Raw genomic sequence first — 15,488 nt, 5'->3', positions numbered from 1 at the left:
CTTCTAGTAATTATTATAAAGAAAATTCAACAAAAAGCCCGTCTAGCTCAGTCGGTAGAGCGCAAGGCTCTTAACCTTGTGGTCGTGGGTTCGAGCCCCACGGTGGGCGTTTACTTTTTCTTGTCTCCTTATCGTTTAAAAACTTTGGTAAAAGTTGTACGCTATTTAACACAATTTATGTATAAATATTAACAAATTCCATACCGGATACTTAAGTTGTACTGTAAGTCATTGAGGTTAATTTAAAAATCTGGAATGTCAAAATCAGTTCCCTGCCGACATATCTTTGTTTTTTGGGACTGCACCTTTTTCTTGGGCTATCAAAATTAATCATTTGTTGATGACATTGATGTTTAGCTTTAAGAAATTAATATGTAAACGTTTTCAACTGTTTCTTTTGTTGTTTTCTTCCTGCAATTTTACCGTATTAATACTGTGGATGAGATGAGGGCCCGAGCATATTAATAATCGTTGTTGCAATTTTGGTATTTTGTTTAATATTCAACACTTAATTATCAAGTTATACAATAATTTTATTCCGTGTATATTATATGGGTACAGTTGAATTTCATGTAAAGCTCAATAGATGTGAGTTTATTTAGCATATTTGGTTGGTATATTATTATGTATATAATTGAGGGACAGCTGTGTTGGGTAAGGGTTAGCAATAATGGTCATCCTGTTACATGACTGGTTAACTAATGACGAATATATATTATTGATTAATAATAACGTTAAGACAATATAATTAAGGGGAAAGATAATGTATAGAAATCATAGAAACCTAGGAAAATGGACGTTATAGCTTCTTTAAGGAATCTCCAATTTGGTTTTGTTTTTGGGATTGGGCATGTTCCAAGTTAGGTTACATTGGTGTGTGTGAGCACATCATTATTTTCCACGCTTCGTGTTTAGGGTCCACTGTTTTATCTGTTCCCTCTCCTCTAGCCACTGCCGTTCCTAATCATTCTACCCAACTCATTTTTTTTATGTGTCTCTCCCCCTTTGCACATTTTAATGCCAATATGAATTCTTTATGTAACTTTGTTATTGGTTGTTGAAATAGTGAGTCTTAAATCATTTATATATATATGGTGATGTCATTCTTCCTTTTCAAATTCATGTATAGTCTATAGAATATAGGGTTATTATTTACCTACAACTATATGTTAAATATATAGAAGTCAGTTATAATAGGGACATGATTAGACCAAGTAAAAAATGATCTAGATTGATCAAACCTAAAACAGGACTTCCTTCTGGTGTGCTGAAATTGTGTCAAAATTATTTTACAGTAGCAAGAACTCTAATTTAACCCTAAAGGTGTGTTTAGTTCAGAAAATATTGGATTACTGAAAATATTATATTACTAAAATCTTATATTACGTTGAAGATTATTAGAAATCTTTAAGAAAATGTATTTGGTTAGTTGGTGGGTATGTTATATTAATATATTTGGTTAGTTGGTGGGTATGTTATATTAATATATTTGGTTAAGGGGGATAAATTGTTGGGTATATTATTTAAATTACTAAATTATCTTTTTTTAAAATATTAAAATAATATTATTTTTATTATTAATTTTTGAATAACTTCTTTTAACCCCCAATATTTCAGATTTAGGTAAAACACCCCCGCTTATATAAAACTATAATTTATGACAAAATCACCCCCACCCTGACCCCCTGCCGCCACCGCAAACCACTGCCACCGTGAGTAACTCACTGTGACTGTGAGGCTCCGATATGGTCGTTTCTAGTCATATTGATGGCAAAAAACGGCCATATCAGGCTAGATCTAGTTGAAAATTGCTAGATCTATTCTGGCCATTTCCGCTTAGATCGATGGATCTAGCCGTTAACGACTAGATCTTACCCAGATCTAGCCTGATATGGCCATTTTCGACCATCAATATGGTCGGAAACAGCCATATCGAAGCCTCTCAAAGCCTCCCAACGAATCTCGTTCATTTTTAAGGACTCTAATGACTTTCCGATGGTAGTCTGTGGTGGTTGGCCCGCTGTTGGGGTGGTGGTTGGGTGGTGTTGGTGGTGGTGGTCTGTAATTTGTTTTAAATATAAGGGCATTATTGTCCAAAAACTTAATTAAACAAGGGTAAAGTTGAAATGGTATATTAATGTAAATTTATTTTTAAATAGGGGCATTATTGTCCAAATTTTTTATTAATAAGGGATAGAATTATAACAAAAATAAGATTACTAAGGTAATCTTACAATACCTACGAAAATTGAAGTAATCAGATTACCTCAAATATTGCCAACAGTAACAACCACTGGTAATACAAGATTACCAGAATCTTATATTACTTGACAACCAAACAAGGTAATCAAGTAATATAAGATGACATAACCCCAGTAATCTTTCATTACCTCCAACCAAACGCCCCCTAAAGGTGCGTTTGGTTTTGGAAATGTTGGATTACTAGAATCTTATATTACCTTAAAGATTACTGGGAATCTTTAGGAAAATGTGTTTAGTTAGTTGGTGGGTATGCTATATTAATATATTTGGTTATGGGAAATAAATTGGTGGGTATGTTATTTAAATTACTAAATTGCCCTCTTTTTAAATATTAATATAATATTATTTTTATTATTAATTTTTGAATAATTTTTTTAACCCCCAATATTTTAGATTTAGCTAAAACATCCCTGTTTATATAAAACTTTAATTTATGACAAAATCACCCTCATCCCCTGCTGCCACCGCAAACCACTGTCGGAAGTCTTCGAAAGTCATCGTGAGTAGCTCACCATGACTACAAGGCTTCGATATGGCCGTTTCAGGCCATATTGATGGCTGAAAACGGCCACATTATGCCAAATCTGGCCATTAATGGCCAAATCCTTGGCAATTATTGTAGAATATATCTGGTTGCTAATGGCCAGAGCTGGCTATTTTCGGTCATCAATACGGCCGAAAACAGCCATATTGAAGCTTCTCGGAGCCTCCCAACGAATCTCGGTCATTTTTAGGGACTCTGGTGACTTTCCAACAACGGTTTGTGGTGGTTCGCCTGCTATCGACGGTGGTGGTTAGGTGGCAGTGATGGTCTGTAATTTGTTTTAAATAGAAGGGCATTATTGTCCAAAAACTTAATTAAACAAGGATAAAATTGAAATGATATATTAATGTAAATTTATTTTAAAACAAGGGCATTATTGTCAAAAAAATTTATTAATAAGGGACAAAATTGTAACAAAAATAAGATTACCAAGGTAATTTTACAATACCTAAAAAATAAAAGTAATCAAATTACCTCCAATATTACCAACAGTAACAACTATTGGTAATACAAAATTACCGGAATCTTAAATTACTTAACAACAAAACATGGTAATCAAGTAATATAAGATGACATAACCCCAATAATCTTATATTACCTCCAACCAAACGCCCCCTAAGGGTAGTCTGGTGGTCAAGAATGTTTGCTCTCTTCATTGATTCTCTGAGTTCAAATCATTTTAGGGTCACTTACCACATTTATAGCTTATCTGAAATATTGAGTTTATAGAGTGTCCAATTGGCCTCGAAAATTAATTATGGTATACACAAACTGACTCTGACACTCTGATTAAAAAAAAAAAAAAAACAAGTATTCTAATTTGGTACAACTAAGCACATAAAATCATATTTCACTTTAGATTCTTTAGTCTTTACTACCATAAACTCAAACTAATGACTAATTTAATATTGGGAATATATGTTGTGAGGGCCACAGGGATTGAGATTGCCTCTCTAACTTACTCACTTTCCATTTTGGGTAAGAAATTGGATTATAAAAGGTGATTAGCAGTAATTGGGTGTTTAACTTGGAAAGCATGTTAGTAATTTAGGAATGACGAGAATTTAAAATGTGGAAATCCCCGTAAAGTTAGCCTAACTGCAACTTGGGAGATTATCTTCTCCAACGGATAACTTTATTGTCACGGCAAATACCCCCACATTTCATACTCTGACGTAAATGCCCCTCACAATGACTACCCCATACCCCCATGTCCATTAAAGTAACCACTCAGAGAATATGCTTTCTACTGGTATTTTAAGAGACTGAAGTTTTTCTTTTCTTTCAATTATTGAATATATATATATATGAAATATGATTAACCACAAATCACATGAATAACCAATGAGTTAGGGAAATAGTAGTAGTAATATTGAGCACACGTGACATATGCCCCACAAAATGATGTTGTTTCTAGAGAAGAATGGCATCAAAGTCCACCATCTGGGTTGCTTTGATATGATCACATGGGTGGATGAAATAGATGAGCATCTCTTTCAAAATATCAGTTATTATTTTTGTTATAAATAATAATTCAAAGCCTAAAAAAGAGGCAAATTTGACGCCCGTTCCCTCAAATCACGAGAGATTTCTCTTATGAAGATTGAGTTTCACTTAAGTTCACAAGCAACCATAGCTTCAAAAACCTTTTTTATTTATCATCTTAGATTCTCCTTTATTCTCGTTATAATACATAATCAGCTCAAGTTAAAATTACCAATCTTATATTGATCCTTTTTGTGCGAATAATTAGAAGATCAAAGTAATCCACGTGGCAAATGATTAAAAGCGCAGGGGCGTTAATGGTAAATTAAAACATTAAAAGCCGGTTAATTGTTTTAAGCTGACCGGCATGTGGCAGTTGAATGAGTGCACATGCGTAGCATAAAAACAAAGAGAGAGGGCGGTACAAGATTCAAATTGAGTGAGTGGGAGTGGGACGTCGACGGTTATATATCCACATTTCAAATTTCCTTTTTCTTTGCTTTAAAAACAGAACAAGGGTAGTAGCTTAGCTCCCTTCTCACTCATCATCACTCCCAAAAGCAAACTTTAAAGAAAGAAAGTTCCAGATCAGAAGAGGAGGACATCTTCGTCATTTCATTTCCATCCATCCATCTTATTTCCTTTCTTTCTCAGCTCATTTTAACCAAAACCACAACACTCTGCTTTACACAAATCTTGCCGGAGAAGAACACCTGCTTTCTCACCACTATTTATATTTTGCTACTAACTCTCACTTCCTAATTTGGATAGGTATTTTTTTTTTTTTTTTTTTGGTTCTTGGTAAAAATGGAGAGAACCACTCCAGTGAGGAAGCCACACACATCCACTGCAGATCTGCTCGTTTGGTCCGAAACTCCTCCTGCTGATTCACCTGCTAACGCCTCCGCCACGCGCCTATCCACTCGCGCCCAGGTGCGTGCAATTCTGTTTGTTTTGTCGTGATTTAGGCGTTTGTATGATTACTTGTTTGTTCTGATTGGTTCACGTGCAATGGTAGCCATCGGATGGGATTAGCAAGGTGGTTTTTGGGGGTCAAGTGACGGACGAGGAATCTGAGAGCTTAAACAAAAGGTGAGATCTGCTTCTCCTTAAAATACAAGGTTCTTTTTTTTTAAGATAAAATAATTTTATTTGGTGGCATTAAATGTGTTTAGATAGTCCTGAAATTTGTTGGTTTCGGTTTGGTTTATACAATAATAACTTCTTCTTTTTTTTTTTTTTGGTCTGTCTTTTTGTCTTTACTCTTCACGGATTTCATTAATGTTTCGTGTGTTGTGTCTGCAACGGTCAAGAGATTTTTACTTCGATTTGACTTATTAATGTTTTCTGTGAAATACTTTGTATGTACAATTCTGTTAATCTATGTTTCATCCTCTCTTCAGGTTGATCTGTCCTGATATATTCGATTACTCTCCTTATTTTGGCTATCAATAGTAATTGAAAAGCCTTACTAAATTTATTTAGCTGTCTTCCTTGCTAGTGAAAAGCCTTACTAAATTTATTTAGCTGTCTTCCTTGCTAGTAGAAAATTAAATTGGTTGTTTTGGATCTTTTATAGCCCAGTAAACCCCGTTGGTTTAATCCATTGTATTTAGATCTACCACAGACGATCCTGTGTTTAGCTTCCACGGCTATATCTATAGAGCCTATATAAATTTTAGAAATTATGTCAATTAATATGTGTGTTTTAGAAACTGAGTAAATGAATGCAAGGAATTTCGATAGCTGTTTTCAAATTCCAAATGATGTTGCTTGGCCTCCTACCGGACCAAGTTCAATGCTGGCTACCATTTTACGATCGTTCCACATGATCTTTTATGTGGCCATGACCTACATGGCATAGTAAAACATCAAATAAATATCAGATAAATCTATAGTGTTTAGTTCTAAAATAAAACAACTCAAATTTTCAGCATCTACCCTTATTATTTAAAAACACTGTTAGTTGTTTTCCAAGCAATTATGCTTGTTATCGTGTGTGGGTCTGCTAATGTGTGGCTATTTAATAGCAGAAAACATATAAAACAGGGGAGATGCAGTAATCTATTTTGCCAATGGAATAGAATGTTCAAAAACTGATGTAATTGTGCTCTTTTTATGTTAGACTTCTAAAACCATTGACTTTGTACTACTTTGCAGGAAACCTTGTTCAGGGTACAAAATGAAGGAGATGACTGGCAGTGGCATTTTCGCGGCCGGTGGAGAAAATGATACATTAGAATCTGATAGTGCCAATCCAACTCCAAATAACAGAACAGGAATACGCATGTATCAGGTATCTAGGGTTTCTTGCAGATTTGAAAGTCACATGCCTCTGTTGTCCAAATAAATGGAAATTTGGAACAACATGATACACTATCTAGTAACTGACAATTTTGATATACTGATGTTTGGAATTGCCAGCAAGCGATTGCTGGAATCAGTCATATCTCATTTGGTGAGGAAGATAATGTTTCTCCCAAGAAGCCTACTACTATACCTGAGGTGGCTAAGCAGCGTGAGCTAAGTGGGACACTGGAAAGCGAGGCAGAGGCAAAGTTGCAAAAGCAGATTTCTGAATATAAGAGCAAGGAGCTTAGTGGACATGATATCTTTGCACCCCCTCCAGAAATTTTACCACGGCCAGCTGTGCGCTCCTTGGCGTTGAAGGAAAATTTTAACTTGGGAGAAACTGCTGCACAAAATGTACCGTCATCTGTCAATACCTCTGACGTGAGTGAGTTGTTTTTAATTTGTATGCATGAAAAAAATTGCTTTATTCCTTCCCTCCTCCCTCTTTTCTCTCTCTCAATGGATTTTTAAGCTTTAATTGGGAGATAGGTTCAATATGCAATCATGCCCGCTACAAGATTATAATTAATCGAACGAATGCTTTACTTTTTTATATTTAATATAAAAAAGGTTTCATAAAGTTATGCCTTATGTTAGATTCCAACAACTTTTCTATATATTGGTTGTCTTTTAAGATGGTTAGGATGCATGTATTGAGTGCCTAAGAACAAGTGTATGAGCATAGTTATCATACTAATTGCACAATGCTGGGACCAGGAAGTACAGTTTTGTTGATTTTGGATTCAATATTACGTGTCTGCACATGGCTTTTTCTAGTTCCTTGATTCTCATCTTAGTTTATAAATATGTACTTATATTGTGCAATTCTCATCTTTCTCTTCAGCATGTGTCTGCTACTTGTTTTGTGCTTCATGTTTACTGAATTTAAATATCTGACTTTGTCTGAATCTGGATTTAATTTTGTGTCGGATGTCAGAGCAATATAATGTCTAGTGAGGAATCTGGGATGAAGACAGCAAAGAAGATATATGACAAGAAATTTGCTGAGCTTTCTGGAAACAACATATTCAAGGGTGATGTTCCTCCAACATCTGCTGAGAAGTCACTGAGTGTGGCAAAACTGCGGGAGATGAGTGGCAGTGACATCTTTGCCGATGGGAAGGCGGAGTCGCGAGACTATCTGGGTGGAGTACGCAAGCCTCCAGGCGGCGAGAGCAGCATTGCCTTGGTTTAACTTGTTAGGTCTAACTTGGTTATTTTTTACACTTTGTGCCTGGTTTTGTGTTATTCCCAGTGGTGGTGGTGTGATTATATTATTCGACCTTGCATTGCGGGTTTTGGGAATCTTGTTCTAGGTTTTAACATGTTGCCAGAGCTATGGACTGTCTGCTAATTGGGTTTGTATGTCCATAATCTTGTGCTTTTCAGTGCTTGTTTTAGTGAAATTTATGGTCGTTTCTCCAGGTTTAATTTTATTTCTTAGTACTACATTGATTATCATTAAACTGTTTTAATTTATTGAGTAATTGTTTTTGTGCCCATCTTTATCCAACACCCATTCCCATTCAAATCAAGGACTGGCTCTTTATATTCAAACGGTGTTCATATTAAATTTTCTGAAACGGTTGTCATTATATTGAAACGTTACTTCCAGCTTAAGCATACCATAGTTACGCCACACTTGCAGAGCCTAAAAGAATGATGTAAATGTCTTACTCTGAGTCATAGTGGATCAGTTGTTGATTCGTGATTTGGGTAGGCAACGAGGAGTGCAGTGTGCATCAGTCATCTTTTTCAAAGTGTTATAAGTGGAAGACTATAGTGTCAAGAAAATTAATTAAAACACTATTTCAAATTTGTAATTAATTAAATAATTATGACGTTTGAAAATTTTTATTAAATAATTATTCACTTAAAGAGATATATTTTAAAAGATGAAGTTTATAACTATTTAATTTATTTTAAATTTGAGATGATATTTTAATAGTGAACCATATATATTTATTTTTAAAACCTAAAATTTTTATATTACTGCAATAACAGTAAGTTAAGATTACTAAAACGTATGCTATACCATTTTATTTTCACTTTAAGATTCATGTTATTTCATTTGATTTTCACTTTAAGATTTTTCCACCAAGAAGGGATATCATCTCGAAAGTCGAAACAATTGAAATTACTTGGTTGCTTCAAATCAGTTGCCGTGAAGAACTGGTGAAATTCAGGCGGTTGAGTGGGAATTGTGCGGAAGTTTCATATAACGTTCTTGTGTTCTTAAGTTTGTTGTAGTAGTTGAATATTAAGTCTCAATCGTATAAAAGGATTATGGTCTCATGAAATCCTAGTTGTAAAGAAGGGGAATCGTCTCAACTTTTTGACCATGGAATTCCAACACTTAAATCAGAAATTCGTAAGGCTAATGCACTAAATGTCGACAACTTCAATCAATGGGTCGCTTGTGGACAAAAATAAACCATTTTTTTATGTGTTAAGAATGATAAATCATAAAAAGTTGAACTTTATAACATAAGATAATGCAGGCAAAAGTGACGATTTTGGGTTGACGACGAAGTCTTCATGGTTTACTTGAGTGACAAGAAACCATTTTTGCCCTTTCATATTCATAGATGTATACATAAACGCGTAAGTGAGGAAACAAAAAGGGAAAGAAAATAGTTTTAAGATTTATCAATAATTAACAATACATGTTTAGATGATTTCATCTCTACCGTTGATTCATGATCTTGATTGGCCAAGAATATAACAGAATCCCAATCGAAGGTCAAAAGAGATCAATCTCAAGTTGAGAAAATCAAGCAGTATTTGGCGTGGAAGAGGTTAGTAATTGGAATTCTGTTTTAGCATAAGAGATTTTGATAACTAACAAATCAAAAATAAATAAACAAATAATAATAAAATATATATATATAAAAACAAATTTCTCCTACTCAGATTCTCTGTGTCTTGCTCATTCTCTCTCTTCCCTTCTGTGCTTTTTCTCTGCGGAAAGTAGCGCGGGCACCTCGACTTCATTTTCATGGTGCAACTGTGAGCAGCGACAGACCGTACACACTCACTTTCATATAACCGTCAATATCGAATTTCAAACAAAATCCCAATCTCTCTCTTCCTTCTTTCTTTCACGCTCTTCGACTCTTCTTTAAAGTTTAAACCAAAAAAAGAAAAAAAAACCCACAAACCAAATCAAATGACACTCAAATACATAGCATAAGAGTCTCTTCATTTCTCTGCAACAAATGTCTTTCACTTTTTATACCCTTTAAATCGATAATATTTGATGTGGGTTTTGGGTTTTTGATACTGGTTTGGATTTGTTTTTCTTCAATATTAAGTCTTTTGAATCTTTATATTTTATGTATTTATTAAAAAAGTAATTTCATTTTTTTAGGATGTATAAAGTAGGTGATCAGATAGAGAAAAAGAGAGTTTTAGAGAAAATGAAGAGAGATGAAGAGCTTGAAAAGATGTTGAATGAGATTCATCACCATCAAGTTCCATATGTCAATATTGGCCACCAACACACGCCTCTTGTGAGTGGTTCTGGTTCACCTTTTAGTAGAGTGACTCAGCTATCAACAGAACACTCTTCTGCTCTTTCAAATTCTTGTTTTTCTTCCAATGGGTTTTGTTTAGCTCAGGATAATTCTTCGCCATTTTCAACAATGAGTTTTCCCTTTGATATTGAGGATGTTAACAAGTTTAAAGCACCAACTGTCACAGATAATCATGTTAGTGGACTGTGGTTGGATTCTCAATCAAACGAGTCTTCTCGTTATAGGAAGAATGTTGTACGTGATAGGTTGGATTTTGATGAACTGGGTTTGTGTGAAAGTTTCTATAGAATGAGCGTTGGAAAGGAACAAAACGATCATAGTATTATAATGAACAGATATGAGATGAACCCAGAGGAGGTTAGCTTTGGTTTTGGTCATGGTTATTGGGGTGGTACTGTACCTTATAATGTTGAAAAATATGGCATATCTGATGGTCTCAACAATGGTGATTATCAAGGGTTCGGTACCTGTCCTGGTGTAGTATCTAGGAGTTTTGATGATGAAATGAAGTCTGTGTCGATTGGTTTGGGTGGTAGATATGGTGAGTGTGAGTTAAAGGATGGTAATTTTTTTCACAGTCAAGCTACTGATATGCGTTCGGATCCATGTTATGGTAGCAATAGCATAAGGAATTGTGTATTTGAGCAGAGAAAGGAACAGGGAAGGAGCTGGACTAATGGGGGTTTACAATCACGGAGTATTATCGGGACTAGGCCTTACCTTAATGATGCATTGGTTGGTTCGCAACGACTTCGATTGGATACTATTGGAGAGATTGGTGCCATGAATCAATTGATTTCCACTCCCTTGATGTATCACGAGTTGGGTTTAGATTTGGAAACTCAGTTGTATAATCGTTCATTGTTGAAAGAAAGGACTAGTGTGATGCCAAACGACAGGGTTTCTGTCTCTCACGTGCCTTTGAATGAAGCAGGGATGGTGGATGGTTTTGGTGTCGAAGATAGTTTCATCATACAAGGAAAAAGTCTTAATCATGTTGTCAACGGACGTGGTTCTTTGAGTGGTCACAAGAAGAACAACCTCAATGAGGTTGCAACCAGAAACCCTCCAGAGAAAATCTCTAAACTTGAAAGTTGTGCTCATAATGGAGGACTTTCAGAAAATGATCAGAATATAAGTTATTTCCCATTGCATTTGTTACCAAGTTCTAGTTCCTTGGCTGAGTTTCGCGGTTATATACACTTAATGGCGAAGGATCAAAATGGTTGTCGGTTCTTACAAAGGGTGTTCGATGAGGGAACTTACAAAGATGTGCAAATTATATTTAATGAGATTATTGATCATGTTGTTGAACTTATGATGGAGCAGTTTGGCAATTACCTTGTGCAGAAGTTGTTAAATGTGTGTAGTGAAGAACAAAGGACACAGATTGTGCTCATGGTCACCGAAGAACCAGGACAGCTTGTCAGAATTTGCTTAAACACATATGGGTAACTCCTCCATAAAGGACTTAGTAACTGTCTTGTTCATTTAGTCGTTTATTGTTTGAGTTATTTGTTCTTGAAAATTTTTCTTGTCAATGAATGACATTTTTGTTATGATTCCAGCACACGAGTGGTACAGAAGTTGATAGAAACGCTCAAAACCAGGAAGCAGATTTCAGCAGTCAAAGCAGCACTGAGACCTGGTTTTCTTGATCTCATAAAGGATCTGAATGGAAATCATGTGTTACAACGCTGGTTGCACTGTCTTAAAAATGAAGATAATGAGGTATAGTTTTTTTCCTTCCATATCTTTCCATTGCGAAGTTTCAGTTTGGTTCTAAGGATCTAATGTACTCATGCTTTATTTTCTCATTCTTGAATACCAATATGATCTTATTATTATTTTTTTGTTTTTGAAATGAAGCTTTTCTCATCCAGTAGTTTTTCATTCTTGTTAACAAATGAGTTGCAAATGTAAATTATTAGCTAATTTATAGTGTTTCATAGCTTGGTAAGTCACATCTTCACAGTACATTAAGCATTTTGGTGTCATATTTTCATGGAAGGTGGACATGTTCCTAAATCAATTTGTGGTGGTTTGAATCTTATGCATTGCCTTGGTTCATGCATGCATAACAGCGTTAGACAGGAAACAGAGCATTAGTTGGGTAAACTTCTTTTTCCTTGTTACACTATCTATGATAGTTTAACTAACAGGCAAACTGGTTAGCAGTGATTAGTCCCAGGTATGTAAGGGGCCAGCAAAAAATCTGGCTTCATGTTGACCAGGAACAAGCAACTTCTTTACCTAGAAATTAACAATTCTCCTAGTTTGGTAGATTTATCCTGCCAATTCATAATCCTCTTTCAGTGTGCACGTTGGTGCTTTTATGGAGAATTGTATCAATTCTAATCATTGATTTGGCTCATGTACCTGCATGCATATTTTATAAATTTTGTTTTGCTTGGTACATACATACACGTGGATTCAGGGCCAACCATGCCTTCACAGCCTCTACTGTTCTTGGAGCTAGCCATGTTGGGTGTTATGTAGCCAGTGGGGATGCAGGGAGATATAGAATGAAAGTCCATACAACTGTTAACAATAGAAGCACCAAGAGGATTGATATAGATCTAATTCCTATTGCTGGATTAGCTCATCTGTACAAATACAATCTGAACCTTGTCATATTTGTCACAACTCCGACTCAGTGATGGCAAGATGAACTTAAAATCAATTTAAGAAGTTATATTTTATCTTTGCTTTATGTATTTTGACTTAAGTATTGATTACTAGAATGTTCTCTTTTCAAATGTCTGATTGTTTTTTATTAATGACTTCTAAGCTTCTCATTGAATCAGTGAAGATTTTAACTAGATGTATGTTTTTCATTGAAAGAATAGTTAGTTTGCTGGACCTGCCATACTACTGTCAACAGGTATTCTAAATTTTTATCTTTTTTCTTATTGTTTTTCCTGTCAACTTCTTCCTGCAGTTTATTTTTGATTCTGCTGCAAAGTTTTGTGTTGAAATTGCTACTCATCAGCATGGTTGCTGTGTGTTGCAACGATGCATTGCTCATTCAATCGGTGAACTTCGTGATAAGTTAATCACTGAAATTTCCAATCACGGGCTTCTTCTTGCTCAAGATCCCTTCGGGTATGACCTAAAATGTGTGAATTCTTTTTATTATTTTCTGACGGTCAAACTCGTAATAGGACATGATAAACCAAGTTTATATACATATATTTTCAGATATTACTGGTTCTTTGATGAATAAATTTATTTTGGCCTTCTTAGTTTTGTTTGATCCACCTCAATGTTTAATTAAAGCCTAGCTTAATTGGACAAGCTGTTCTTTATAAAATATAAATTAAGCTACCATATTGATGTCGTTATACAGGTAATTTTTATAAACTAATGGAGAACTCGTGCTAACAAATTCATCAATATTTTTAAGATATAGATCCATCTATTTCAACGAGAAAGCCGTTGAAAAAAATTCTCTCTTTTCATATATTTAAGGATGCATTGTGCTGGCTGGGTATCAAGTAAATATATGGTCATTTGTCATTGTAGCAATTATAAAGTTTGTTTCGTTTTACTTAAATTTTGAGCCATTACATATTTATTTCCATGAAATATCTCATTATTAATGTCTTTTTATCTGGCATGTTGCTTTGGTTATAAAAGAAAGCTACTCGATCTGCATTTTTATAATGATATGCTACCTGAATATCCATAAATTTGTTGAAAAGAAACTGAGTTGCTCACTTTCTTTTTATATATATATACATTGTGAGTCTCTTCCAAGAGTAGCTTTCAGTTTCTCTCTCTCTCTTTATTTTTTATTTTTTTTAAAGAAAGGAAGAAGAACTTGCATCGCAGCTAAGTATTACATAGGCAATGGTGTTCTATATATTTTATTGTTCATGCTTATAGTGTCCTGTTTGCCTCTTATCTCCCAATATCAAGGGTTTTTAACAACCGCTCTCGTAAGCATGTTCATGAGCTATGCAATGTAGATACCACATGATCATAGAATTCTGAAGGTATGTGTGTGTATCATATTTGAAAATCCTGAAGTGGATACTAAGTTCAACACAACTTCACGAACCTTGATCAAAAGGAACCCAAGTTTTAGAACATTGGCCATTCTTTCCTTGTTCATTTTCCCTACTCATAGCTGGCCCTCTCATTGACATTGGTCATTGCTTATAAGTTTGTTATACACCCTAAATTATTCTTGTCTGCCAACTCAAAACTCACATTTGTCAACCTTAAATCGCTGGGTTTCTCCATCCATCAATCTAAAATTTACACAAAGTCTTGCAATGATATATGCTTAACTCCTTGGTTGCTTAGAATTTGGGTACACGAGGAGTGGTCATTTAATGCCTTTCTATAAAGCATTTATTGTGTTTTACAGTGTTCATACACTAAGACATCAGTTTAAATACATAATCCCGAAATAAATGTTTACCCATATATATCATAGGCTAATTTTCTTGTTTCGTTGTATTTTTTTGTTTACCACTCTTAACCTTGGACAGTATTTTAGTCCAGGAAGTGGTTGCTTTTAAAGTTATTTTGGTTCTGCACCATGGTTTTATCTGATTCTCTGACTCAGAAGATTTCTATTCATTCTGCGACAGAAATTATGTTGTTCAATATATTATAGAGTTGAGGATCCCTTCTGTCACTGCCAACTTAATTGCTCAGTTCAAAGGCCATTATGTTTACCTATCAAAGCAGAAATTTAGCAGCCATGTCGTGGAAAAATGCCTCAAGCATTTTGGAGAGAGTCGATCACAAATTGTCCATGAATTGCTGTCTGTGCCTCATTTTGAACAGTTGCTGCAAGATCCATATGCCAATTATGTCATTCAGTCTGCATTGACAGTTACCAAGGTTTGGAGAAGTACATCCTTTAGCAACTTCTCTGATGTGTTTCAAACTTTTGATAGAACCTTACTCCTTTATTTCTATCTTCAGGGCCTTCTTCATGCTGCACTGCTTGAAGCTGCTCGGCCGCACTCTTTCTTACGAACCAGCCCATATTGTAAGCGGATTTTCTCGCGGAATCTGTCAAAGAAGTGATGTAAATTCGTGCGTGGTAACAAGTGTTGTTGTTCTCCCAAAGTTACTAACCTGTTCCCTATTCAGAAGAAGTCTTAATCTGTGTTGAGGCACTAGATGTAGAATAGCCTTCAAAATTTGAAGCGGACGCCCTCATGAGAACCTTGGAAACTTAATCTCTACGGATGATCTCTATGATTTTGAAGAATGTAAACTGGAGGTTTTTACTCCTGGTTGTTTGTTTTGCTTAAACAACTTGTATGTACTGTTCTGTTGTCTTCTTC

At 35.0% G+C, this 15,488-nt stretch overlaps 2 protein-coding genes and 1 non-coding gene across 4 annotated transcripts; all 3 read left to right on the top strand.

Annotated features, from left to right (window-relative positions):
- The first annotated feature begins 36 nt into the window (after positions 1–36).
- Positions 37–109, top strand: TRNAK-CUU. The gene has a single exon. It is a non-coding gene; the product is annotated as a tRNA-Lys (tRNA).
- Positions 110–4,922: 4,813 nt separating this feature from the next.
- On the top strand, positions 4,923–8,104 carry LOC116133446. The gene is made up of 5 exons (XM_031419153.1): positions 4,923–5,224; positions 5,310–5,383; positions 6,452–6,587; positions 6,716–7,024; positions 7,581–8,104. The coding sequence occupies exons 1-5, from the start codon at positions 5,099–5,101 to the stop codon at positions 7,836–7,838; spliced, it is 903 nt and encodes a 300-aa protein (XP_031275013.1). The 5' UTR covers positions 4,923–5,098; the 3' UTR covers positions 7,839–8,104.
- A 1,904-nt stretch (positions 8,105–10,008) lies between these two features.
- On the top strand, positions 10,009–15,488 carry LOC116133439 (putative pumilio homolog 7, chloroplastic). 2 transcript variants are annotated; one of them, XR_004128552.1, is made up of 5 exons: positions 10,009–11,630; positions 11,748–11,910; positions 13,121–13,284; positions 13,426–13,528; positions 14,781–14,861. XR_004128552.1 is itself a non-coding variant. In XM_031419143.1 (5 exons), the coding sequence occupies exons 1-5, from the start codon at positions 10,015–10,017 to the stop codon at positions 15,223–15,225; spliced, it is 2,304 nt and encodes a 767-aa protein (XP_031275003.1). In that variant the 5' UTR covers positions 10,009–10,014; the 3' UTR covers positions 15,226–15,488. The 2 variants fall into 2 exon arrangements, 1 of the variants encoding a protein (XP_031275003.1); XM_031419143.1 differs by lacking the exon at positions 13,426–13,528 and adding an exon at positions 15,121–15,488 and having other exon boundaries at positions 14,781–15,036.

Source organism: Pistacia vera, unplaced genomic scaffold (assembly GCF_008641045.1).
Source record: "Pistacia vera cultivar Batoury unplaced genomic scaffold, PisVer_v2 Contig27, whole genome shotgun sequence".
Classification (NCBI taxonomy): domain Eukaryota; kingdom Viridiplantae; phylum Streptophyta; class Magnoliopsida; order Sapindales; family Anacardiaceae; genus Pistacia; species Pistacia vera.
The sequence above is the reverse complement of the archived record's forward strand: the minus strand, read 5'-3'. Positions and strand labels throughout refer to the sequence as shown.